The following is a 27,711-nucleotide window of genomic DNA, read 5'->3' as shown; positions in this document are numbered from 1 at the left end:
TGCTAAAGATAATTATTATGGGGACTTAAGGACCACGGATTTAGCTCAGTGGCAAAAGTGCCTGCCTGGCAAGCGCAAGGTCATGAGTTTGATTCCTGGTACTCCCCCCAAAAAAATTATTATGGGGAGTTAGTGCTTATTTTAAGTGGGTTTTAAGTTAATTATTGATTGGATTGTAAATAGTTTTTAATTATGTGGGAATGGATAATCTTATTTATTATCTAATTCTTCTCTTCAGCTATAGGGATAGTTTTATTGTCTATTAACTTTATAAAGAAATTGGTTTTGTATCCCTTCTTTCCTTTCCTGCTCAACTTTTTGAGCAACGTAGTGAGGGAGGTTAGGGTTTCAGATTAAAGGAAGGCTTTATATTATGTGGGATTTTGCTTCTCTGTCAACAGAAACTGCAACTTTTGATCAGAAGGTGACACTCGGTAGGCCATGCAAACTTTCCCTTGAACATAAACAACAATCCGTATCAAGTGACAGCTCCTGCCTGGCACATAGCTGAGCCCTTGGCTCCCCGGTGGAGAGAGCTCACCGTCCGTCTTCTCCACACTCACAGATCTGGTTCTGAGCTATCACGTTAGCATCGGGAATGGTGGCTTAGAACTATTTCAACAAGCTGAATATTGACCCTAACTTATAACTCTAACAGTTGGGTATTATGTCAGGTTTCCAGGAGATTTGGATATAAATTGTTTTGGCCTACCGGACTCTGGATAGATTAGGTTTTAGAGTTAGGCAGACAGAGTAGTTCTAGGAGTCCCATTCAACTAGTTGTCTAGCTCTCTAGCGGTTCTAATCCAGCACACCTGGTCATTATTTTGGGTAATTTTTGCTGTGTCAGTACAATTGTTTCCAGAGAGTAAATGCTTTATGCTTTAAAAAATAAGGTACATGTTTGTCACTGTGTCGTGTTCTGGTTTTCCATAGGTTAAGCAGCTGAGTAGCCATTTTCAGATTTACCCGTTCTCATTGAGGAAACCAAACTCAGATTGACTAGGAACGGAAGAAAAGAATATTGGCCTGTAATCTTCAGGAAGACGTACTGTAAATATATGCTTGTAAATATTTCATCCATCACCATTGAACTAATCCGACCCGTGTGACTGACATGGGTCTCGGGTATGAGGTACTTGGACACAGGAATGAAACATGGCTGGACTTTGGACCTTCTAACTCCCAACTTACTTAATCTCACTGTTTTTATAAAACCACGTGGCATTTTGGTTAAGCGTAATGTACATGAGACCAGCAAAGTGTTCCTGGTGATTTTAGCCCCATGAGTCCATAATGTGTTGGCTTACAGAATTAAACATGCTTTGTTTTCATTTTTAAAACCCCCACATTGTTTTAGAAATGCTGATAACATTCAGAGAAATTACAATTTGTTTTCATATTTGATATTTTATAGCAGGTCTTTAGCCGTGGTAATTATCAGTCACCCAAATCTAGCATAGGAGACCATAGGAATAAGTCACCTTTCAACCGAAGATGCCAATGATTACCGAGCAATACACGATTGCCAAACCTCGGTTTCTCTTCCCCATGCAGACGCCCCTGTCCTCGCTTGGCAGGAGAGCTTCCCTAGTGACCTGGCTCTCTTCATTAAGGAGCAGATCTTGATGAATGGTTTGGTTTTCTTTTAAAGAGAAGTAGCGAATAGTTTCAGTCGGGGCTCCCCCTTTGGCACGGCCCACAGTTTGGCGTGGCCTTTTCTCCCTCAGCTGCAGGCTGCTGGGGTGTGAGGCCTGTGACCTGTGATGTCTGTGACAGCTCTCGTCTCGTGGTCACTTCTCGTGAGGCACGCAGGGAAAGCACCTTGTAAAAGGAAATTTCAGTTGGAGTTACTCATGAATTTCACTGTGACCAAAGTTAGTTTTCTGACCCAGTTTGTCCATCTGGCCTTCCCTGCTCTCTCGCTCTCCTTTTGGGGGAGTGAAGGCTGTGTGTTTTATTTCATGCAGGATAAAACAGAGACACGATCTCTCTTCCCCATCTTGTCTGCTTCCCACTTGAAGAAACCTTCCTGCCCGCCTTGCTCCTTAACATGAGTACCCACTCCTTCAAGTGGCTTAGAGTAACTTTGGAGGTTTACAGACAACACAGTCCTTTAACTTTATTGTAGTTGTTTGATAAATCACATCTTTTTATGAATGTGGGTATTTTCTTCTCTTTCTTTCTGATCTTGTTTTCACTTAGTTTGGTGGTGGTGAAGTTTACTTGCTGATTTTATTTTTCCAGTGAATGAAGTTTGTGCTTGAATGAAGAGTGTATCTTAAACCCTTTTTTTTTTGGACAGGTTGCACTTGGATAAAATAGGCACCACTGTGTTGATATGTAATTAAATTCTTAACCATTATTTATCTATGAATGTGACCATTGTTAAATATTATAGTGTATTCCTTTGCTGAATTTGTCTGCTGCTTTGTAAAAAATAACTGTCATTGATACTTCTTTTTTGTTTTTAATTTTTAAATTCTAATCATTGTTATCCAGGTTATTAGGAATGAACCAAGGAGCTAAGTCATCGTTCCGTACTCATTTTGAGAAATTATTTGTAAAGACTCGATTGTATTTGATGACTTTCTCAGAGACAGACATGAACACTGAAAGCAGTCGATGAATTGCAGAAAAGTGTGGTTATCAAGTTGCTGTCACCGAGGTCAGAGAACAAACCAATTAAGGGAAAATAACTGTTTTTGTGTACCTTGTTTTGTCATCTGGATCAAGTGTTAGTTTGGCATCGGGAAAAATTCTGTTTTTAAGGTTTCTCAGATAATCATTGTACTGTTTTACTCACCTTCTACACAAGAATGAGATAAAACCTGGTAAATATTTATAAAATGACAGATATGGACCACTGACTTTCTTCACATTGTACAGTGTAGTAAAAAAAAAAAAAAATACACTTTAATTCTGGCATAAGGGTCATGTCCTGTAATTCTGGGGCTTTTTTACTTCTGAATGTGTTTCTTTTCGTTGCATCAAATGTATCTGAAAGTTGTTCTGTGCCTGTATTTCGTGACATATTTCATTGTGGTGGTGGAGAATTATGCCACAATCAATTTTATTGGCACTGACAGATGAAAGAAAAGAGGCTGTCAGGAAGGGAGAGTGAAACCCGGCAGTTACCTGAGGAAGCTGTGGGTTCTTGCACTGCTGACGGTCCCCTAATTAGTCCGCCACCTGACTGTATTTTGGGCACCGCACTTTTTATATTCGTTACACAGCAACCCACGTGGACTCAGTCACCAGTAGCACTGTGCATTTCTGTCTTGCTAATGACTACACACTTTATAAAGTGCAGGAGCTCTTCTGAGCGTATGCATGGTATTTTGGGTTTGGTTTTGTTTTTCTGAGTCTTGCTATGTAGTTCAGGCTGGCCTTGAACTCCCCGTGTAACCCAGAGTGGCCTCAACCTTGAGATGATCCTCTTGCGCCAGCCTCCTGAGTGCTGGAATTGTAGGTGTACGCCACTCTGCCCAGCCTGTGCATGATATTTGAGGTGTGTCCACACCTCTGCCTTCTCCTCGGGGTCTTGTGGGGAGAAGGGCTGTGGCTGGGAGCATACGTGCGTGTGTTCTGTGCTTGCAGAGTCGAGTGCCTTAGCCAGGCTGGACGTTTGCATTGCTGCTCACCAAAGTTACACGGACCTTGAAGAAGTTTCTTTTCAGACCATGTTGTGGAAAGTGGCCTTCAGGCTTGTCAAAACAATAATTCCCCTGTGTTGGAGGAGGGGTGTGAGATAGAAAAATGTAAAAATTCCTGGACAGTGTTGCTACTGCTGCCTTTATGACCCTTTATAACATTTATGATCCAGCTGTAATGCATAGTTTGAAATTGCCACAACTTAAAAGTGTCCTTCGTCTGCAAATACTAAGAAATTAGTTTAAGGGGTTTTAGTTTTAAGGATAATAAAGTGGGTTACACATTTGAAAACTAAATGCTTTTCTGTGGCATTTAACATGATTAAAATATTTTTCATTCTAATTTTCAAGAAGAAAGTTCAATGCTGATTGTGGGCTAGGACATTAACACTACTACCAGTATGTCATTCATTCTTAAAAGAGGTGGTGGGAAGGGGAGTGTACATCTGGAGGACCAAAAGATGGCTGACGATGACCTGGAGCCTGTGCTTTTGGAGAATATACACAGGATCCTTGTAAAGGAAAGAAGGGCCCTCTTTTCTGTCCTGTGGATTTGAAAGTTCTATATGCATTTATCTTGCAAAAAACTAACTTATTTCGAAGTCAGCCAAATGTACCTTGCTTTCCACAGCTGACTTTGACCTATAGAGAATAAAAAGATTATCTGAAGATGTTTATATCAAACACTATTTTCCATTTCCATTTTTAACTAGAAGCCAGTTTATAATTCTTCATCATTCACCTGAGTTTGCGCTCCACTGGACACCACCTTGAATACACAGACCATCAGGGTTTGCTCTGTGACTTTTGGGGTCTTGCCACGTTCAGATACCCTTGACTGCCTTAGTTCCCTTGACTGGTTGAGGACTGGGAACAAAGTAAACCTAATGGGCTGAGACTTTTGTGTTTGTTTTGGGGACAAGATCTCAGTGTGTAGTTTAGGTTGGCCTTGAATGTACTGTGTAACTGGCCTTTCGGCCGTCCCCCCTCGGCCTCCAGTCCTGCTGCCTCCGCCTCTGAGTGCTGGGATTACAGGGCGTGGACCACTGTGCCTGGCCCACACTTTTGACTCTGATCCCCAAATAAGCCAAAAGCAGAAAAATCTGGTTATGTGGATGCCTGTATGCTGAGTGGCCTTATCTTGACCTTAGTTTGAACTTGATCCAGGAAACTTGTAAAGTCAGAATGTTATTTGTCCCATGAGGTGTCGTAAGGCTGCAGGCCCTTTCTTGAACACCCTGTGGGTGAATAACCTTACGAAGTGAGCTGCCGGGACTGCAGCCTTCCGGGAAGAATCTTAACTACTATGCTGTCTTTGAAGCACTTTGACATGTATGTTTAAAGCGACAGTCTTAATAGTAAAATGGTATTAATCACTGTGAAACTTGAAAGTGTGATGCTCTGGGTATTTTAGGAAGCTTGCATAAGTTTCTGAATTTCCTTTGTTAATTATGCAACCCATGTGATTTGTATATTTTAGTTTTCTGTCTTTGACCTGGTACAAGTAATTGGCATAATGGCAGGTTGTGCCAAGGACGGTGTATGGGAAGTCATGGTTGTCTCTCTTCAGAGAAAGTGGTGGTTACGTTTGCTTCTTCCTTGCGTGGCGCCAAGGGAACTGGATTTGTGGGCTGATTCATTTCCAGTGTTTATATGGTGCAAAATAAATGTAACTTTATTTTTTAAACTGCATGCTAGTTATACGCTTTTCTCATTAATCAAAAAATGTGAGAGATAGTAAGCTAGCTGGTTCCTGTCCTTAAGCAGGGATCTGCTTTTTATGCAGACGGCTCTAAGTGAGTTCATGTTTAGTGCAGCAGAGAAGTGTTGCTGTTGGAATTCCTCTCACAGGTGGCCTGCGCAGGGGCGAGGTGTGGCATTTGGTCTGGAAGACCCGGTTCCCAGGGTTGGAAAGCGTCACGTGAGCTGTCTTTAGGGTGCTTTAACAAGGGTTTGTCTCTCATTTGGGCACTGTGAAGAACTGTTCCGTCTTCCACGAGTGGTCACCTTGTCTTCCCTTCAGGGACTCGTTCTTAGAAAGCTGAGTCGGTGAGAGTGGTGCTGGTTTTCAGAGCACGCAGACTGGATGGTGGCAGTAGAGGACCGAAGGCTGCACTGTAAGTGGAGACAGCACCTGCCTCGGCAGCACTGTACTAATACTGAAGTCAGAGGCCATGTAGAAGGCCTGGGTGGGAGGCGGCCTCAGCGTGCTGGGGAGGCCTCTGTCTCCGGGGCCAGAGTCCTCTCGAGCAGTTTCTGTAGGTGACAGTTAAAATTAGAACTGATTGTGAGTTTCCATCCAACTGTCCACAATTCACCATGAATTCTAGATTGTGATTTTTTAAATGAACACTTTTTAATATCCAGAGAGTAAGCACTTGACCTGTAACGTGCTTAGATAACACTAGGTTTTACTACTAGGTTATAAAAATCTGATTTAATTTGCAAGATCTGTGCTGTATTATAATCTATTATGATTCAGTATCACACTTCAAGTATAATAACTGCTAATTGAGACTGCTTACAATATTAACATCTCTTTAGGGTTATTTTGTTTAAACAGCTTTATCTCATCAGCCCAACCATTTAAGAGACAAAGACCAGCTATGTGCAGTGCTTTACTCATTTCAGAGTAGCCCAAGAAAGCAGAATTTATTATTGAGCCCTATGTTGCAATTTTTTGAAAAAAGCAACGGCATTTCCTTTGGGGAAGGAGAAAGTAATGATTCATTAGCAAAGTGGAACCCCCAGCTGCCCACTTTCTCCATTTCCCTTCCCACCTAACACAGTAGATTAAACTCATGGCTCCTTGTAGAAGAGGAGAGCACTACTTTGCAGGGTAAAAGTGACGGAGACTTCACTGCACTGTAACTGAGACTGTAGCGGAAATCATGGCCAAGTCAGTTATTGAGGTGCAAGTCAGTTATTGGGGTGCTTAGCCGGGCGGCCCCGGTAAAGTGTTTATCTGAACAGAGAGAGCAGGTCCATTCCTTCTCAGGTCCTACGAGGCAGCTCCACTGGGCAGGTGGGAGGCGCTGGGTGCAAATAGAGTCTGTCTTAGAAAGTCGAAGAGGAGCATAGACCTTCTCTTCCCCTTCAGATAGTTTAATTGAACATATTAGTGATGGGTCTGTCTAAGGTTTGCTGTGTGTGTAGTAAACAATGTATTTCATCTGGTTCTGTGTGCTCTGTGTATATATACATGTCTAACGTGCACATTCTCTGCATACGTATGTATGATATCATGTATGTTCAGAATCTACTCTTGATTATCAATCAGCCAAATGAAAGCTCTTTTTAGACTGTTTATTGGCGTGAACTTAGTATGCATGTGGCCCATGACATGGAGGCCCCCGATCTAAAGCCACAGCCTGCCTTCCCTCCTGCTCATCTCAATCTGCTAAAAGCCCTTACACGTCACTTACCACTTCCTGTTAAACCCAGGACCCTGAGCCAAAAGACAGCTTCTCAGAACCATGGCTGCTTGCACCAAGGCTGGGGCCTCTGGGTCTGCATGATTATGGGCGCAGTTCTGGCCAGAGGGCAGCTGCGCCGGAGCAGTGGTGCCCAGGGCTGGAAGAGGGAGGCTCCCGCGCTTAGAGAAACTCAGCTTTGCAGCTTGCTTAAATTACTGTGCTGGAATGTGAAGTCTCAGATAACTTGATATGCAGTAATGGAGCACAACAGTGCGTTTCAATGTTACTTTTGCATTATCTGTATAACTGTTCCCTGCTGCTGGTTCGGATATCAAGACCTAATTGTTTCTTATCACTGGATTCTGGAAGCCTGGACCTTTCAACTGGATTTATGTTTATTTCTGCGGCTGTGAACCCCAAAAATAATGCAGTAGGTTTTAGTCTAAAGTTGTTTAATTCTTTTATTGATAAATATTTATTGTAATAAAAGTAAATGAGTAAATAATTTTTAAATCCTTTTAATTGTTTTCAGGTTGTCTTTGTTTTTCTTTGGTAGTGCCAAAGGAGAAAAGTAATGTCCAACACCTGTCTTAGAAGCATTGATTACTTTAAAGCAAAACAGTGAAAAATGGTCCTTTTGGAAGGGGGTTTGGTTTGGAAGGATCAGCCTGCTTCCTCTTGGGTGTTCTGTGATCCAGTGGCTGACTTCAGAAAACAGGATGAGACAGGTGGCATTTGTAGGCTGAGACAGGAGGATCACTGTGAGTTTGGGGCCAGCCTGGTCTGCATAAGCGAGTTCAAGGCCAGCCTGAACCTGCATAGTGAGACCCTGTCTCACAACAGCAGCAACAACAAAGCTGTTTGTAGTACTCTGATTCTGACCTCCCCAGGACCCGGAGTATATATATGAAGCATAGCTAAAATATGTGATCAACATTTAAACTTAAAAATTTATCACAGCAAAAGTAACTTTACCATTCACCCCACCTTAGAATACCCAGAATACTCTTTTAAGTACTCCTCTTTGCTTTGAACATACTTATTCTGCCATTGCTGGCAAAGTCATGTCTTTAAAATTTAACCATTTACAGTATTTTTAATCGTGTTTGTGTGTGTGTGTGTGTGTGTGTGTGTGTGTGTATCCCTTACAGTAACTGGTCACAGTTAAATCAGTGTGTAAGGTGGTGGTTTATTCCTCACAAACATTTTGCCATCGAAAGACTATTAACATATGGCACTAGGTTTCCAGGCTATTCTCCAAACTCCAAAATTCTAGACTTCGTTTTTAGAAACTGTTAGCTCACACTCAGTATACTTAAAATATATTACACTGTAGAACATATAAACTTAGACTATCTAAATCAGGAGTCTCAATTGTCTGACTTTGCTTTTAAGAAGAGTATTTTCCATTTTTTATGACAGAGTTTATTTCCCACCTGTAGCAGTAGGCCTTTAAATCTTCTTTCAGTGACAGATTTGCAGGTAAGGACGGACATGTCCCAGCTCTCAGCCCAGGCCAGCTCCCCGGCTGTGTGCTTCTGATTCCTCTGGGGCAGCCTGACTGTGGTGCCCACCCTTCCCTGCCCGCTTCCAGCAGGTAAACACTGTGTGCCCGTGCTTGAGTCTATCCAAACTCAGGCGCAGTGTCCCCAGTCTTATTTTTCTTTCTCCTCTCGTCTTTTTTGCTCTGCCCACAAATTTTTTTGAAAGAAAACTATGTATCTGTCTCTTCTTTTTCTTTTGGTTTTTATTCTGAGAGTTTAAGGGTGTAACAATGAGTGTTAAACTTTACAAGATTTGATCTGGAGAAAGTTGTCTTTTTTCTTTTTCTAAGCCTTAATTTTCTCATCTATAAAATAAAATTACTATTACAATTATGCCTTATGAGGACTGAATAAAAATAATGCATGTAGAGCATTTGTTTTAACACAGTGAGTGGCCTAAGGTTAATGCTTCGTTTCTTTTTCTTTTAAAGGGAGAGGTTTATTTGGCTTATGGTTCAGAGGAGTCAGTCCATGGTAGCTGACTCCAAGGTAGCAACCTCGTGGTTGATGCTCGGTTTCTAATACCTAGTTCTGTATTTATGTTTGACCTTTTTTTTTTTAAGCCAGAGAGGTAGAACTTCTGACTCTCCTGCTGTCTGTTTCTTCTTTTTTGAAAATAATGGTGAGACAGTTGCACAGATAAATAAAATGAGATTGCCATCTGAGATTCTAGTAACATTCCCACAAATTGGGAGACAGAGATAAACTAAGAAGTTACCTAAACGCTTGATGAATTTTCCAACATCCCCAAACACCAGTTATAAACTAATGGATGTAGAATTAAATGTGACTTGGGTGAAATCTAATCAATGTATTTTTTTTAAACCTAAGAGATGACCGGATAAGGTGCTGGTAGATGGCCAGCCTTAGCCTAGCAAAGGGAGTAATTACGGCTGATGCCTACAGACACACATACTTATCACTACTCAGGGATGGGAATGCCATACCCCAAGGACTCAAACCAAATGTTCTTTGTGGCAGGTTGTTCCCAGGGCTTCTGAACTCATCACAGTCAGCCCGTCTTGTCCAGGAGCCAGTTACAGTTTGATATCCTTGGCAGCTCCATCAAAAGGCATGGCCACTGCCCTTAGTGGTGGTTGTAATTTCTTTCTACAATTAATAAATTCCCTATACATACATAAATTTTTTTTTTCTGTGAGCTTGTTAGTGTAAGTTCTCAAAGCAGGTCTGCTTTTGGAGTATTGCATACCACTTGAGGAGTTGACCTGGGTGCCGTCGGTCATCATCAGGGTGACGGTTCCCTGCCTGTCTTCCTTAAATCCCTCAGCTGCGGCGGTCCTGTACTTGCCTGTCTCAGTCTGCTTGGGTCTAGTAGTTGCATTTTACAAAATGGAGCCGGCTGTGATGGCGCGTACCTGTAACCCTAGCCCTGGGAATCCCGGATCACAAGTTCAAGGCTAGTGTGGGCTGCATAATGAGAGACCATCTCAAAACAAAGGAAAAACCCATATAAGCAAAGTATTTTTTACTAAATCAAGATAATTTGTGTTAAGAATAGTGTGTGAAAATCAGCCATAATTCCAGGCCAAACCCCTGAGATGGGAATTAGCTTGGTCTTCCCCTTATTTTTCTTGTGTACCGTCTCTTTCAAATAAAACTGGAGTCATACCCTCTTGAACTGTATCTTCCCTTTTTCATGTAATATATCTTGGGTGTCTTCCTGGGTCAGGTTTATTTGTAAGTTGTATTTCATTCCACAAATGCCTTAAAATTGCCCTAGCGAGTTTTTAAATACAAGCAACCAAACATACAGTTATGTCTGTGTACATTTCTTTTAGCAAATGTTCGTTGGGCACTTAACCACATACAAGGTATTGTATACAATGTTCTGTGTACAGTACCGAGTAAAATTGAGGCAGTTCCAGCCCTGAAGAGCTGTAACCCCTGTCCATTATCTCCTGGGGTAATTCTAAGTGGAATTGCCCAGGCAGTGCACATTGCTAATCTCAACTGTTAATAGGTGGTAGGGGACAGTCCTGAAAGGTGCCTCTCCAGTGGTTTCTACAACCATTCATAATCAAAGCTGTCTGTGACGGCCAGTAAGGTCTCCCTGTTGGTCAGAAAATGGCATGAGAGAGCCAGCAAAAGAGGCCACCCTGTGGTTTTTATTGGGGCTTTGGGGTGAATGTAGGTGAGCTGCCAGCTCACTAGGTGGAAATCGGTCAGGAAGGAGCATCTGAGAGCAAAGTGTAGTGGTGGACACCTATAACCTTGGCAATCTGGGAGGCTGACCTGGGAGGATCATAATAAACTCAGCTCTCCTGGGCAACGTAGCAAATTAAACCCTGTCTCAAAATTTTTAAAAGGAGCGGGTCTATAACTCAGTCTGGAGATGGTTCAATCCCTGGTGCCTCCTCGCAAAAACCACTTAGACTCTTTAGTGCCACGGATTGAATCCTAGCAAGTGCTCTACCACTGAGCTACACCCCAGCCCCAAGACAAAAAATATCTGTCCCAGATGTGGAGAAGAAACCAGAGGCCAAAGCTGCCTGTAGTCAAAGGACAAAAACGAACTATGTTCCTTGTAAAGATGCCTGGAGCACCGATCTCTGGCTACTCACCGGGAACCCTTCAAGCATCTCAGTGGTACCTCTGTGCTTTCACCTCTGGACAGTAGCTGGTCCCACTGTCTTTCCCGTGGTGTCCACTCCCAGCACACACAGTACACACGTGCACACCTGCATCCCCTTACAGACGGTGGGAACACGGATCAGAGGCTGGCGCAGTTACGGTCAGAGCTGTGCCTGGCCCTCTGATTCTTTGACTTCTAGGAAGCTTCATGCTGAGATACAACCAAAGCAGAGGTTTGGCAGAGGTCTGTAGAGCTAAGAAGCGGCTCTCCCCCTCCACCCCCAGCCAGGCGGCCCCTGGGCTTTCTGGCTGTTCTGTGTTCGCTGCCACTTGCACACTTGGAAAAGATGAAGCATGCGCGCCAGTCGCCCTCGGGTAGGTCTCGTACACAAAGGGCTTATCGTGGCTTGATGTAGCACTTAATGGTTGAGAAAATAGTCTAAAGAAGTCGGGACTTCCCCAGGTGGCAGGAAGGAACCAGGCAAACACCTGCAGTTTGTCACCTCTGCCTTCTTCGTGTGTCACAGGCCTTCAGACGCTGTGAGGGTTTCCCCTTTTGTTTGTTTTGAGCATACTAGACAGGCATTTCACTTCTGAGCTACATCCCCAACCTTTCTAGTTTGGTTTTGAAGGAATTTATTTTTGTACTTTTGGATTAAACCAGAGCTTCCACACTGAGCTACATTCCCTGCCCTTTGTCTTATTTTTAATTTTGAGACAGTCTTAGTCACTTAGGTGTCTTGATTGGGCTCAAATTCTCCTGCCTCAGCCTTCCAGAGTGCTGGAATTACCAGCTCCAACAGGCCTGGCTTTAAAAGATTTTAATTCTTAACACTGGTTTTTTTGTGGTGATTGTTGACAAGGAGGCTAAAAAAGTCCAGGAAGCTGGATGTGGTGGCAAATTCCTGTAATTCTAGCCCTCAAAAGGTTGATGCAGGATAATCTCACTTTCAAGATTAATAGTGAGCATTGCCAGACAGACTGTCTCAAAAAACAACAACAAAGAAGAAAAATATGCAGGAAACAGTAGGTGATCGATTATGTCTGATAGATATGGTTATCAGGAATATTCACTTGGTGAATAATGAATTAATTGGCAGAATCAGTGAGAGACGAGCCACCACGTAATCCGGCTCTTTGACCTTCTAGTCTCATGGTGAAAATTCAATCTCTGCTCAAGACTAGGCCTCTCAGGCCTCCCATCCGAACTGGTGGGGATCCTAACTGCCCAGGCTGGAAGGCAAAGTCCTCTCTGGCGCTGGGCGGGGCCTGCAGAGGTCTGGTGACTGCGTTTCCCTGGCAACGCCTTGTTCCCAGCAACTGCTGCGGGCTGCGGTCCACTGGGAGCTGCGGGGAGAGCGAGAGGCTCCTGCCATGAATCCGCCGGGGTCCATGGGGGTGCAGGAGCACAGTGCAGAGGAGCCCTTATCCAACCCCATTCACACGCCCTCAATACTTTCTGACGACCCGCAGGAGCGGATCCAGGCCCGGCGCCTCCGCATCGCGGCGCGCGTGGAAGCCAGGAGGCGGTGAGCGGTCTGGGTGGGTCCAGTGGGGTGTGGGGGGATCGGTGTCTCCTGAGTGTGAGCTGGACTTGCGCTTTGATGAGCTAAGAAACATTTCCCCGGCAAAGTTTAAGCAGAACATGAGATATTAAAGACATTCCATACTCTTGTACAGTCCAGAGTGAAGACAGCACATTGGGCGCTTTACTGAGAGCCTGAGACTCGGGCAGTGTGAACCACATCACGGAGCATTCAGGGGTCCATGACCTGCCCCGGGCTCCTCCTTTCCGCCATCTGGCCCAGCCTCCCTTCATTCCACAAGTGTTTATTTAGTGGACCTCACTATCAGTTCTGCTGGTCACAGTGGCTTGTCTGGCTGGGTGAGAAACCTGCTTTCCTGGAATCTGGGACCCTGATGGCCTTACCCTCCTGGGGCTGACTGGCCTGGTCACAGTAACCACGGCTGAGGGAGGACCCCCGGGCACCTGAACCCCTGCTGTGCTCACTGGGCAGCAGCTCATGTAGCTTCTGCTGAGCTGGATTGGATGCCCGGCCAAAAGGGTTTCCTTTCTTGCCCGCTGGGCATGGGCGTTTGGATCCCAAGGTGCTCAGGTAGCAGCCCTCACTTTTAGCTCCTTTGGATATTTGCTGTGTGCCTTGACTGCTTTTCTGTGGGGGGAGCTTCTGGCTGCAGTCACCTGTGAAGACCAGAAGCATAGACTCCACCAGGGCAGTTAGGCAGGGCGGTAGGTGGGCCCACTCCACTTGTGTGCAGTGACTGCCAGACCTGATGTTTTTCGGCTGGCACAGAGGCACATAGAAATCTCGGGTGCAGTGCACCTTTGCGTTCTGGAGAGTGGCTCTCCCTTCTTCTGGCTGCCTCCAAACTGGTGCCATTCCAGCCTCCCCAGGCTGCCTGGCCCAGGGTGGTAGGATATGTGGTGTGACCAGTGCATATGAACTGAGTTACTTGGCCCAGTGGTCCGTGGTGTAGGATTCCACGCCTGAGGATCAAGCAAACCCTAGCCCCTTGGTAATGATGCTGGCCAATGCTCCGCAGGCCTCTTTTCCTTTGCAAAAGGCACGCATGTAACTGGGTACATCGCTTGAAGCTCTGCCCATTACGAAGACTTCATCAGTGCCTTCCAGTGTCATCCTGGAGCGTGGCTGTCATGGCTTGTGTTTCCAGCCTGAGCCCTAGACCACGCCAGATGATGTATAAACTGTACTCAGGCTATTTCTTTCTCCCTCGGCTGGTCATTTGGGGCCGCTGCAGACCCACAGGGCGCTAGTGCAATCATGGAGGCTGATGGGGGTGCGGGCCACCTGTGTATTCAGCTGACTCCTGCCTCTGCTCCTGCTCCAGCTCCAGCTCCAGCTCATATCTACCGTTTCCATCTTACAGTGGATGCCACTGGACCACCAGACCTCCTTCCTGTCTTGTTAGATCCAATACACAGAACTTGTGACTGGTATTTGTGGATATTTGCTCACTTAGTACCTCTTGTCCAACTGTTTACTCTCCATCAGGGTTTGGAACTTGCCAGGAGTGGTTTTTAATACAGTGGATAACTCTCCAGTGCACATGGCCTGGCTGTGCTCTAGAATTCCAGGGCTTGGGCTGTGCGTCTGTCCCTTGGAGCTTACCATAAATCCAAATCACACCTTTTCCACTGAGCCACAAGGTCTGCCCGCTAACTGTGGCCCAGGTGGCCCGGCTGCTTGCACTGTGCCCTGGGCCTGCTGAAAGGTCTCTACCTGTGCATGGCACCTCTCACAGCCAGCAGCCTGAATGGTATTCCTCACTGGAGAATGTGTTGCCTCTAGGGACCAAACTGGCCTAACAGGTGATGAGTTTCCAGCTCTCTGTAGGAAATGCAAGATGCATTAAATTATGCATGTGTATGTTTTAATTTGCTGTGATGTCTCAGCATTCCACTAACCACTGGATCCCTAAGAACTGCAGTGTTGTGATAAGGCCATGAATTTGCAAAGGTTTTATCACCCAGGCTCTTGATCAGACTTCTCTGGACCTGCCTTGTGTCCCCACCTCCTGATCACCATGATGCTATTCCTGTTATGCAGACAGGCTATTGTTACTATAAAGGACCAGATAGAACGTATTTTAGACTCTTAAAGTTACCTGGTCTCCATCTCAGCCGCTTAACTTGGGCATGGTTCTGATATGTTCTAATAAAGTATTGTTTACAGACATTAAAATTTGAGCTTCATATAATGGCCATATATCACAAAATAGTCTTCCTCTTGATTTTAAACTTTATTTTTTAGAGTGGTTTTATGATGATAACAGAATTGAGCAGAAAGAGCAGAATTCCCTTATTCCTCTGAACCCCTTGGTGTAACCCCTATGAGCATCTCACACCAGCGGGTCCGTCTGTTGTAACCAATGAACCTGCAGTGATGCATTAGCATCACCCAAAGTTCCTAGCTTTCCTCAGGGCTTGTGCTTAGGGCTGCATATTCCATGGGTCTGGGTAAATCTCCAGTGGCATTTATCCACTATGGCACCATGACTGTCTCATCAAGTACAGAAGTTGGCTTCCTGAAGTGTTTAGTCAATGGTAGAAAGCTAACATACTGTTCTAGAAAAAAATCTCTGTGCTCTGCGGGTTTATTCTAATCTTTTTAACCATTTAAAGTTATAAAATCATTCTTTGCCTGGCAGCCATACGAAACCAGTCATAGTTTGCAGGCCTGAAGTAGGGGCTCGCTGTGCTGTTGTGTGGACGAGCTGGATGTTCCTGATCTATTCAGAATATCTCAGGACAGCGACCATAAGAATTGCGGTTGCCCTGTAGCTATATATTGTGGCGTGTCCCGTGTAAATGTGAACTCCTTTTTTTTCTGGTTGTGATGAAGAAAAAAGCATTTAGCACACTCACTGGCCACGTTCCCTGGGTGGAGGCTGCACGGCTCGGCACTAGCAGGTATTAGAGCTGCGTGGCAGCTGTGATCAGGATCGCTACTAGGTTGAGCCCGCGGCATTGATAGTCGTGTGTGGCAGCCCGTCCAGTGTCTGCAGGTACCAGGCTTGTGAACCATATGGAGATTGAAGAGGAGTCACCTCTCTGGCACCCACTCTTCCCTGCGCCCCACTGCCATGTCGCCTTTGTTTAAGCAGGTGCAGTTTCAAAGGGAGGCATCCATTGGGCCTTCCCAGCCATGACAGCTCTGGCGCCCAGCCCAGGACCTCGTGTGGACTGGACGTTCTATATAGGCAATCCCAGTTTGAATTTTGGGGACCATAAAAATGACCATTGGCAGAGTGCACAGCCCTGGACAGCTTCTGTAAGCAGGGCTTAGGCTGCCGTGGGCCTTCATTCTAGTCGGGTCAGAGCATGGTGCTGGTTTGGTCTCTCAGCAGTGGTGACTCAGGCCCTGTTCTAACAGTCCTAAGACTCTGTAGATATCACCGTTTCCTACTAATAGTCCAGTAGATGACCATAGGCCCCTTCTTGGGGAAGTTCTTGGGCCATTGTGTGCCAAGTCCTTCCTCCTGAGGATGCTATTGCTTCTTTAGTTAATAGGTTCTGAGTGTGAAACTTGGCGAAGTTTCGGGAATTAGGCAAGGAACAGTGAATTTTAATTGGCATGGCCGTTCTCAGCCTAGTTCTCCTTTCCAGCTTTCTTTGGCTAACATAAGCAAGGCGTTACCAGGTGAGCTCCCCTGGACCTAGTTGGCAGCTGTTCCCTGTTGCCCCACGTTAAGCTATAATTAACCATCCCCAGATCTCCCTGTGGGTCCAGCCCTCAGCTGCCTGCCACACTGCCCTTGGCAGTGGTGCTGGGGAGTCAACGGGAACAAGACAAACACAATCTTTTTCCTTGGGAAGCTTATATTCTTTTTTTGGTCGTTTTTGAGATGGGGTCTCGCTATGCAGTTCATGCTGGCATTGAGCTCACTTTGTAGCCCAGGTTGGTCTCAAACTCACAAAGATCCTCCCATCTTGGCCTCCTGAGTGCTGGGATTATAGGTGTGAGCCACCAGGCCCGGCTGGGAGCTTATATTCTAAAGAGGAGATAAAATAAAGTCTAACAAGACACACAAGCAAGCAACAATGTAATTGTCCTAATTGTGATAATTGACCTAAAGGACCCAAACCAAGAAACCTAATGGTAGGGACACAGGGTGGCCTGAAAGAAAAGACCACCTTAGAGAGTGGGTTTGAGCATAGGTTACAGTGAGGACTTTGTCGGCCATAATAATGGTGTGGAGGTTATATTTTAAAAGGCTGTCTTTTAAAGATGCATTCTGAAGTTTTTATGGCAAGATGGTGGGATATCTTGGATTACTTATCATGCTGCGTTCTCTCAAGTGGGAGAAAGGAGAGAGAAAACAAGTTGGTGGTGTACCAAGAACTTTTGGAAGATGGAGGACTATGACGTTCTCATTTTTTTGTATATGTAAACTCTTCCAAATTAAATATGTAAGACAGAGAGAGAGACAGACAGACAGACAGACAGCTAGAGAAAGTCTGTCCTAGGAGTTCAAAGGCCTGAAGTGGAAAGAAACCTTTCTCTCCTGTGCTAGGGTTGAGGGAATCCCTGTCGTACAGGAACGGTGAGCGGTGCAGAGTAGTTGGAACATGCCCGGGAGGTGAACAGGGCCAGAGGGGGCCGGACGAGTTCACTGGGGATTTTAAGTGAATGGGAACATATTGAGGGTGTTGGTGACTTTGCCTTCGGATCTCTGTGCTTGCTCTTTGGGAAATGGTCTGGGGGAGCCAAAAGCACAAGTGGGAAGATCAGTTAGAAGGCAGGCGCTTCGGTTCTGGTGATAGATGGGGCCGGGCCGGACTTACGGGGGCAGCGGGTGAGAGAGGAGCGGATATATTCAAGACACACTGTGGAGTCTGTATCTGCTAACTGATTGGCTGTTAGAGTAAAATCAGGACAGAAGCAAGAATGGTTTGAACAGATGAGTAGGTGGTGGTGCCTGTTACTAGGATGATGATAATGAGACCATGGTAGGAGCACTGAGGCAGAACCTAGAAGTCAAGGGTTGGGGTTCAAAACTACTAAGCAAAGTTGGATTTTGTAAGACTTGGAAATTAAGATGTCATTTAAGCAGTTGGCTGTGGGTCTGGTTTAGAGGGAATCAACCAAAGAGCCACAAGGGAATAGTTCAAGGATGAGTGACAGGATGGTGGGAAGCACGTGGTCACTTGAGCTGGCGGCCAGGTAGGGAGAAAAGCATCTTTGCAAAATGCAGGGAGAATAACACGCAGAAGGATAGATCTGCATCATTCAATTAAGGTAGCATTTGAATTGTTTTTGGAAGCTGTGGCTTCAGTTTCTGATACATAAACTTTTGTGCCCTGGGGACTCATGGCCTCTTTATTGTGAGGCTCATACCAAGCTGACATTGCTGGAGCTGACTGGCTCTGCCATCCCACTGTGCTCAGATCTTTTACAGAAAGCACAGAAACAGGAGACTGTCAGACTGGCCCCAAAGATTACATATCAGTACATCAGCTGACCTTATTGCATTGCTTAGAGCCAATTGAACAGGGAAGGGAATGGCAGAGCCTGCTCTGTACATATCAGTACGTGAAAAAATAAGACTTGCAGAATTGTTCTGTATTCAAGGGGAGTCACTCAAATAGTCTCCTACAACTTTTGTATAAAGGATGTGCATGAGTCTTTGGAAGGCCAGGGGTAGAATGTTATGGTTTGTGTCTGGATGTCCCCTCAGAGCCTCATGAGGTCACAGGGACAGGCTTCTAGAATTTGTGATTGATTCATGGTCCAACGCTGGGATTATGGGCGTGAGTGCTACACTCACCCTAGGTGGGCGTGGCCCATTACAGTATAAGGGACAGAAAGGAGTCTTCTCTCCATGCTCCTGCCCTTGTCCTCTGGTTGCTTTTGCTGTTTTCCACTGCCGTGATCTGTTGCCCTCTGCCGTGTGCCACTCTGCCTTGGAGTCAGCCAAGTATAGACTGAAACCTCCACAAACTATGAGCTAAATAAACACTTCCTACCTCCATTCTGGGAACCAGACATACTGTCTCAGCTAGAGAAAAGTAACCAACATAGGCACATACACTCTGCCTCAGTGAACCTGGGCAGTTCTGAACCATCTCAGATTTACTCTCAAAGCAAATGCTCATAGCCAAGTCTCTGTGCCTGGGCCAACTGTGTAGCATAACAGGGTTTCCTTACTGTAACAACTTTATTGATTATAGGATGAGAGACTGAATGTAGCTTACACATATGCTATTAAAAATCAACAGTGACTACAGCAATTGTTTCAACCTAGATTATTAACAGGAGGTATTTTTTTTTAATAGAAAGAAGCATTTTGGGGCTGGATATTTAGCTCAGTGGCATAAGCACCTGCCTTGCAAGCATGCAGTTGTGAGTTCGATCCCTGGTACCGATAAAAACGAAAAAGACAAAAAAAAAAAAAAAAAAAGAAAAGAAAGAAGCATTTTATCACAGGCATTGTTCTGAGTCGCTGGTGCATCTTGATAATAAAAGGCAGATTGAATTTTAGTCGGTTGTATCACGCAGACACAGTGCTCTTTTGATGGTGTATCATGCCTGCTGCAATAGCTGCCTGGGCCTTGGTATGTCCCTGAGCCGTAGTTTTGAGGAGAAATCTGTTAACACAATCATCCGTCATGTAAAGACAGTAGCAACGTGCTAACATCCCTAACACTCCCAATGTCTGGTGTCTCATTTGAAGTTTCAAATCCTGACGGATGTCCTTTCTGGGTAAAGGTGGCAGATGGATACATTTGTCTACTTTACATCACTATCAAAAAACTTCACTAAAATGGCACTTAAAGGGATTAAGTAAAAAAGGCATAAACCTCAAAAGCATAAAAAACAGGATTCAACAGCCCTAATATAATTTTGTAGGCTGGGAAGCATAAAACAGATGATAAGTGGCTTTGCAGATTCAAGAATAGAGAAATAAATGTAAGCTGGTCATAAGGATGGCTGAGAACTCCCTTGTGTGACTCCCCCAACACCTAGGAAATGGTGACATTAGATTCATTAGAGACAACAAAAAGACTAAAGGGGATTGGTTCAAAATTAGCAGACATCAAGAACCTTTCTATCATTGTTCCGGGGATGCTGAACAGAGATGAGACAAAATGCTGTACAAAATTGAAGGGACTCAGTACTCTGCTGGGTGCTGAGATCCTGTAGCCTCCTGTCCCTGCCTGTCCTGGAGGGCTGAGTGTTCCCTGCCAGGAGACTGGCCATGTCTGCAGACCCTGACTCACCTCAAGAGAGGATTTAAAGACGCTGGCATCTGGTTTTGCTACAAAACAGCCCACGTACACCATCACACACAGACGTGTACCCTTGTTAACACACTTCTTCACCCTCAGAATTTCTATCACGTTGTTTGCTTTAATATTCAAATTTGTATTTCCCACAGTATTAAAATTCATTTCTTCTGCTTCCAACAATCTTCCAAATGACTAGAGAATTAAATTGAAATTGCACTACTATTTATTTTTTAGGTTCTGTATAACTATGCAATGATATCCGTAAAAAACTTTTTTTTGGTACCAGGGATTGAACTTACAACCTTGTGCTTGCCAGGCAGGTACATTAACAGTATCCTCTTGGTAATTTCTTTTTAAATGAGCTCTTTTTTTTTTTTTTTTTTGCAAAGACTAGGCAGCTATTGTGAAGATAATGACATGCAAAATTGGTGATGTTAGTGTCTTTTTTCTTAATGAAGGTTACTATTTAACTTGTAGCTTTAGGTAGTCATATATTGTAGCTAAGATATGCAATAATTGGGGGGACATTTTGGAAAATAATGACAATAAGCATATTCAGAAACATTAAGCTAATAGAACTCAAGGTTTTAAATTTACCTCAATAAAAACAGCTTTAGAGCTTATTCTTTTGGAAAGTTTCTTCTTATTTTTTGGCATGTAAAATTATTTTTAAATCAGTGTTTTTATTTAATTTTTTCATCAGCTTTTTGAGGAGGTAACCAAGGATTTTCAAGCAATCTGCGGAAAATGTTTAACATGAAAAAATAGATAACAGAGTGAACAAGGAAAAAGATCCCCAAGAAGAAACTTAGACTATAGAGGAAGAAAAAACAATGTTGTAACAAAAACATTGATCAGAATCTTCATAGGAAGTACCCACTTCAACAGCCACATATAAAATCCTCCTAGAAAAAGGTGCTGTGGTAACTGAGGCAAGAATAAGATGGTGTTAAAAGGAATATTCAGAGAAAAAAATAGAACAATTGGAGATTAAAAAGTGGGAAATAACAGGAGGTGACGAAATTGCCTAAAAGATGAAAAAGTTGGGGCTGAGGATTTAGCTCAGCGGCATAAGCACCTGCCTTACAAGCAGGCGGTCATGAGTTCGATTCCTGGTACCGATTAAAAAAAGATGAAAAAGGGGAGAGAAGGTTAGACATAATAGAGAAAAAATGTCTTGAAATTACAGGACTGATCCAGATCTAGCTTCATTTTTCTAGAACCAGACCTAAGTAATGGTAAACTGAAGGGAGGATTTTATCACTGAAAGTCCAAGGCACTAGTTCCCTTTAACCAGGAAAATGGATGATCCTTGGATCTGAGAAGTGCCTTGGACTTTCAGTGATAAATCTCAGATCCAAGGATCATCCATTTTCCTGGTTAAAGGGAACTTAATGATTGAAAATGTCTAGGTCAGTGGACAAAAACTGACCACCCAGGAGTTAGGGCTGGTGCTCAGTGGAAGGGTACCTGCTTAGCACCTATGAGGCTCCGGGTTCAATTCCCAGCCAGAGAAGAAACAAAACCGACGACTTCCCAGAGGATAGCAGAGTAGTAAAGAGCAAAAAATTAACCTCTCTACAACTGCAAATCCAGACACTAGAAAATAAGGACTTGGGGAAGCAAAGAAGGAGGGAGGTGGGTCCCTGGAACCCAGGAGGATCCGGAGGAAAATTGTTGGCCACAGAGAAAGTGAGGAGACAGAGCTCAACACAGAAGGAGGAGGAAGGGGCCACCTGCGCTTCCTCCGGCTCCCGGCTCAGGGTGTGAGAGGGGGAGATTGGATCTCCAGAGACACAGTGAGGGCGGTGACTCCGGAGGCCTTCAGGGAGAAACACACCCTGGAATAGAGCAGTGCGTGCCACGTGCTGCGGCAGCTGGTGACTGCAGTCTTGGTGACTGCAGTGTCCCCTGGAGACACTGTTTGGTCAGAAGCCATTTTAGGGAGGGCCCCAGGGAACCTGGAACTTGGAGCTCTTGTGGATTGACTTCATCCCAGGACGCCCAGGGTTGAAACCCACTGGGGCTGGGTGAGGAGCAGCTGCAGGATCGGGGAGCCACAGTCAGGGCAGCAGGAGACACCCGGGGTGTTGTAAGCCGAATGACTCAGGTCCCAACTGCGTGACCAGAGGCCAGGCTCAGCCTGGATGTCTGTGGTTTGAAAGAACCAGAACCAGCAGCCTGCCCTGATTCTACTCGAGGCCAGCCGGGATTATTCAGCACAGCTCTGATGGCCTTCTTAGTCTACCAGTGAGAGCAGAGTCACATCCTGAATTGAATTGGAACTACCACAAAACCAGGCCCCAGAAGAGCCACAGGTTTCACGGCACAGAGAAATTTCTTTTTCTTTATTGCTTGTGGACTTGTACTGTTTTTCTGCTTGCATTTTTTCGATGATCTGTTTTTTTGTGTTCTTTTGTTCTTGGTTTGTTTCTTCCTTCTCTGCCTCCTCTCCTCCTCATCAGTTTTTTAGGGGTTGGGAGATCTTTTTTCTCCTCCACCCAGGCTTCTAATCTGTTTCTCTTTTTTCCTCTTTTAACCCTTTTAAATTTCATCCATTTAGATTAAAATTGCTCTGCTGAAGGGTAAACACTGTATGTAATTGTCTGATTTCTCTCAGATCTTGTGTATAACTAAATCTTGTACGTAGGGTTAAAGCTGGCAAATTAATAGTTATCACAGTTTGCCACTTTGTAGTCTGTGATTGGTGCTCCTGTTATTCTTGACTGTAATACTTTAGCCAACGTGCCATAGTTTTGGTGAGCAATTGATTTCCCTTGTATGCCAGCACCTAGAGTGTCTGAAGTTTGTAAACAAAACTGAAGCATAAATCCTGACCTAACTGCAGCCACTTTATTAAATAAAGCTGCAGTCATTCTGTTCTCTGCACTGAACTCAACTAAATTATATGATTTGTCATCAAAGTCTAAAAACTTCTATGAATGTGCTAAAAACAATGTGGTGGGGCTGGGGATTTAGCTCAGTGGTATAAGTACCTGCCTAGCAAGTGCGAGGTCAGTGAGTTTGATGCCTAAAATAAATAAATATAAACAATTTGCTACATATACAAGTATGCTCATCAGTGTGTTCATCACAATATACCCACTGTACCCCGGCCTTCCGCAAAAGCTTCTCTTGCTCTTCCAACTTTTGTTTGTAAAAAGATGAACTTTCTGTAAACCTCACCTCAGACTTTGGAGATTACTGCTCTGGGTCTGCTAGTGTCAATAAAAATTTTTTTTCTTTCTTCTCCTGGGCTCCTGGCTACTTTTAATTCAATGTTTCCCACAACACAACTATGGCTCAGTACCGCCTTTCATCCCTAAGAAATTAAAGATGCGGGATTCCAGGACAGACCCAAAAGCCCATGCCAGCTATGCCTAGTAGACATCTTTGAAAAACAGTCATTTGTAAAAAGGTTTCGATACCAGTAATAAAAAGTACCTGCTGTAAGCCATTTACAAGCCTCAATGCATAAAACAAATAACAGCAAGAAAATAGAAAGTGAGTCAAATGCCCATAAACTATTGAATGGATAAAGAAGATGTGGTTTTTTTTTAAAAAAAGAGTAGAATATTTTTATTGATAGAAAGAAAGCTTCTGTCTGAGAGAGACAGAAGGGGTCCCTAATGGGTTGCCAAACACTCTGTCTTTTCTAGGGACTTTTATAGAGAAAAACCACTAGGTGAGACGGGTCCAAAGTGGGGAAAAATGGGAACCTACAAGGCAATGGGCATGAGGTGGCACAGAACTATGGTCAACCAGTAAGATTATGAGTGTGATTACTCTGGTAAAAAGTCGGGATTAAATGGGGAGGTCAGCCACATAGCAAGCATGCATGAATATAGAATAGGATCTCTGCTGGTAAGAGGTTGAGTTAATGGCTCCTTCTGGCTTCCTCAAGGTGACACTGACTTAGTTACTTTTTACTCATTGCTGAGACAAAACACCTGATGCCCAAAGTTGGGAAAGGAAAGGTTTGTTTCTTACAATTTTTGGAGGTTTCATATTCAGTTGGCTCCAAGGCAGGGTGGCATGGCAGGGCTGCAGTTCATGGCGGCTGCAAACAGCAAGGCAGAAACCTGCGAGAGACAGTGACACACCTTCTTCCTGCCATTACATTGTATGCTGGCTCCACCCCTACATGGCTACATGGGTGTAGCACTGACACCACCAATCCAAGCTCTAGACAATGAACCAATCACAAATGCACAATGCAACCGCATGAGGCCTGGGAACCAACAACAGATACCTATTTAGAACATCAATCCCTGATGTTTATACTTTCATTGTGGTTGTATTTGTTTTGCCTTTTGAGATCTGGCCTGCAGCAGAGGTATTTATGTCATCCAAGGTTGTGAGGTGTTTAGTCTTCTGCACTGGCTCCTTCAAGGGCCCAGCCCCATCCAACTGCTTATGATGTTTCTAACTGATGCCTATAACATTCCACCACTGAAGAAGTGACCCTAACTGCTGTGGGGGATAATGGGCAGTGACCGATCTGGCTTCTTCAGGCTGAAGGGGTCATAGTTGTTGATCAGCAGGCAGGGATACTCTACAGAGGTTCTATCTAAAGGCCCTCGATGGACACCAGGCATTTTTATCTTGGGTAGGCACACAACTTTAAGTCTAGAAGAGACAAAGGCAAAGAAACAAATATCTGTGGGCCAAATAATAGAAATATTAGGATAATTATAGTTACAGTTAACAAAGATTTCCACCAAGAGAAGCTAATAATGGCTTTCTATAAGGAGGATTAGGTTCTGATTGCTGAGATGGTGGCTTGATAGGGTAGCAGGGTAGAGAGCCTCTCTGAGAAACAACTCAGATTCTAGAATTTAATACCAAGGAGAAGACCAGATGAAAGAAGAGGGATTCTCATGACCCAGGAAGAAACTGAGGAAAAAGAAAAAGAAAGAAAGGATGGAAATACAAGGATGAAAAGCTGGAACCAGACGTGCTCACTGGGGCCGGTCCGTACTGTGCTGGGTGTGCCTTGGAGTCAGACAATTCACGGATGCACTGAAATCACAGCTGCAGAAATCGGGAATTGGTGAGTCTAGGGCCTTTGGTGGGAGGATGCAGTGCAACAGAGAGCAGAACCAACATGGAGAGCTGCATTAACCCGTGGTGAGTGCTAGGATCTGGATCCTGCTGAGGGGATGACCAGCTGGACAACATATTGGAGTTGGGAGAATGGACCTGAACCTGGAACCACAGTGGCATCAGTCAGTGGTCCCTGGCCCAAAGAGCATTGTTGGGATCTGCTTGGGCTGGGTCACGCCCTTGGTCAGGATCCAACAGCCAGAGATGAAACTGTCCCAAACCTGTGATGCCTACACAACACAGACTAACATGAAGGCACTTGCCGATTGACTGGCTCAGAGGAGAGGGGCCAGCCTGCATTGTCCCTGTGTGCACCTCAGATCAACAGAAAACTAGAGAAGGCAGCAAGTCCCCAGCCAGCGTGCTTTACAAAAACCTTAAGCAATATGGAGAGGGCCTGAGACCTCCACCATACAGCTGTCTGAAAGATAAGAAACATAACAAGAGAAAGAAACAAGAAAAAGCCTCCAGCTGCTGACGCTGGGAAAATAAGTCCAGGAGGGGTAAATACAGAAGAGATTGAAGGCAGCAAACATGCAATATTAGCCACAGCATCAGCGGACATAAAGAAATACCTTCATGACCTCATAGATGAACTTAAAACTGAAATCCTAATTCAAGTGAGGCAAGATATAAAATGATTAATAAAAGAAATGCTAAGTACCTCTCAAGAAAATACAGATGGAAGGATGGAGGAACCAGAAAAAGAAGAGAAACCTTTGATGAACAATATAAACAAAATCTAGAATACATGAAACAGATCCAAAGAGATTACCAGGAAATTAAAAACTCCATTGAAAGCTGGCAAAATTCCTTGACAGAAACTAAACATAGCCTTTCAAAACTAGGAGAGAGATTTACAATGTGTGATCGTGAAAGAAAAGACCTATTAAAAATAACAAGGAACCAAGAAGTAACAAAACAAAGGCTAGAAGATGACAAGAGGATCTGTAACTTAAGAATAAAAAACGTGAGTAAAGAAGCAGGGGTAAACATAAAGGAAATACAAAGGCTATTCACTGAAATAGTTAAGGAAAACTTCCCAAGCATAGGAAAAGGAAATGATATCCAGATATATGAGGCATGCAGAACTCCAGCCAGCTACAACCAAAACAGATCTACAGCCAGACATGTAATAATCAAAATCCCAGAAATTCAACACAAGAAAAGAATATTAAAAGTGACCAGAGATAAGAAACAGATCACCTATAAAGGAAAAACCATCAAAATCATGACAGACTTCTCAACACAAACTATCAAATCAAGAAGAACCTGGAGCAAAGTGTTCCAAGCCCTGAAAGAAAATAACCTCCAACCCAGATTGATGTACCCTGAAAAACTCTCTCTCAAAATTAATTGAGAAACAAGATGTTTTCATGACAAAGAGGAACTGTGGGAGTTCATGGCCACCAATCCAACCCTACAAAAAATACTGAAGGACATTCTAGAGAGAGAGAAAAAAATACCAGGATTCTAGCAACAGTGGCAGAGAGGCCTCAGTGAATGGGGCAGACAGTGGAATGAAGGAGAAAAGTAGACAACCAATGGCAGAAAAATAGCATAGCAGAAATGAGGCAGAGAAGATTGGCTATAATTTCTAATATAGACGGCCTTGATATACTAACAAAAAGAAACACAGGCAGAGTAGATCAGGATCTATTGAGATGCTCTGAATAGGAAATATACTCAACCTGGAAGAGGATTAATAAACTGAAAGTCAAAGATAAGAAAACAATGCTCTCTATGTGACAGGGAATCAAAGAGAAATAGGGACAACTGGTCCAGCAGCTGCAGATAGATTGGAAAGTCATGACACTTTTGTGCAGTGGAGAACTACACAGCTATAAGGAAGGAAAACCTTGAGCATTTAGTAGGTAAAGGAATACAGCTCAAGATCAAGCTCAGGGGTAAAAAGGTTCAGCATCATTTAAGTAGATAATGGGTTGCCCTCCAATCTAAAAACTAAAGGAATTACTGCAACTCAAAATGTACAAAGCACCCTGAAAAGGGGAAAGGGGGAGAAATTGTCTTAAAAAAGAAGGCAGAGGACATTGTTAATAGTGTATCAGGATTTAAAAGCCACATTAGTCTTATCGCTCTATTTAGTTTGATTTTATTCTGTTCCAATCTGTCTACTCATACTAAATTTGAGGGTACAGACAGCTATCCCAAAAATAGCAGGCTATACCACGGTAACTATCCTTAATTTCCTATTAACTGAAACTGAAGCCCTGTATTACTTACGTTGTCTTACTATGACTGATCTTATTTGAATCTGGTTTGTTAGATCACTGTTTTGTCTTGACTGATTTTATTCAAATCTAGTATGCTTGATAGTATCAAGTCTAAGAGCAGAGGCAACCACTCTAAAGATGAGGACATGCAATAAGACACCCATTCCAGTTTGATTATTAACTGCTTTGAAGCCCTACAATGTCTCCAATGTTACATTTTTATTAATGTTGCTCTGTACTGCTATGTTCAATTATACTATGCCCAGTGATATAGATAATTCTATTGAAAATAACAGGAAACATCATAGTAACTACTGTAGATCACCTAGTATTGTGGTTTTATATGGCTTTTTTGTTTCATGTTTTTCTAGGAATTTGTTTTGTTGTCTTGTT

The 27,711-nt window shown here is 43.9% G+C and overlaps 2 protein-coding genes across 2 annotated transcripts in view; both read left to right on the top strand.

Annotated features, from left to right (window-relative positions):
- The window catches only part of Selenoi (selenoprotein I), a 47,657-nt gene extending 40,066 nt beyond the window's left edge, over nt 1–7,591 (top strand). Inside the window, exon 10 of the mRNA XM_003472860.5 lies at nt 937–7,591. Within this exon, the coding sequence (XP_003472908.4) occupies nt 937–1,035 (99 nt within the window). The 3' untranslated portion in view covers nt 1,036–7,591. The remainder of the gene's footprint in view (nt 1–936) is intronic.
- A 133-nt stretch (nt 7,592–7,724) lies between these two features.
- Drc1 (dynein regulatory complex subunit 1) overlaps nt 7,725–27,711 on the top strand; it is an 80,421-nt gene continuing 60,434 nt past the window's right edge. Inside the window, exon 1 of the mRNA XM_013156016.3 lies at nt 7,725–12,734. Within this exon, the coding sequence (XP_013011470.1) occupies nt 12,580–12,734 (155 nt within the window). The 5' untranslated portion in view covers nt 7,725–12,579. The remainder of the gene's footprint in view (nt 12,735–27,711) is intronic.

Source organism: Cavia porcellus, unplaced genomic scaffold (genome assembly GCF_034190915.1).
Source record: "Cavia porcellus strain 051 isolate PalLab524CR breed Dunkin Hartley unplaced genomic scaffold, mCavPor4.1 scaffold_1, whole genome shotgun sequence".
Classification (NCBI taxonomy): Eukaryota; Metazoa; Chordata; class Mammalia; order Rodentia; family Caviidae; genus Cavia; species Cavia porcellus.
Note: the sequence above shows the minus strand (reverse complement) of the source record. Positions and strands in the feature narration are given on the sequence as shown.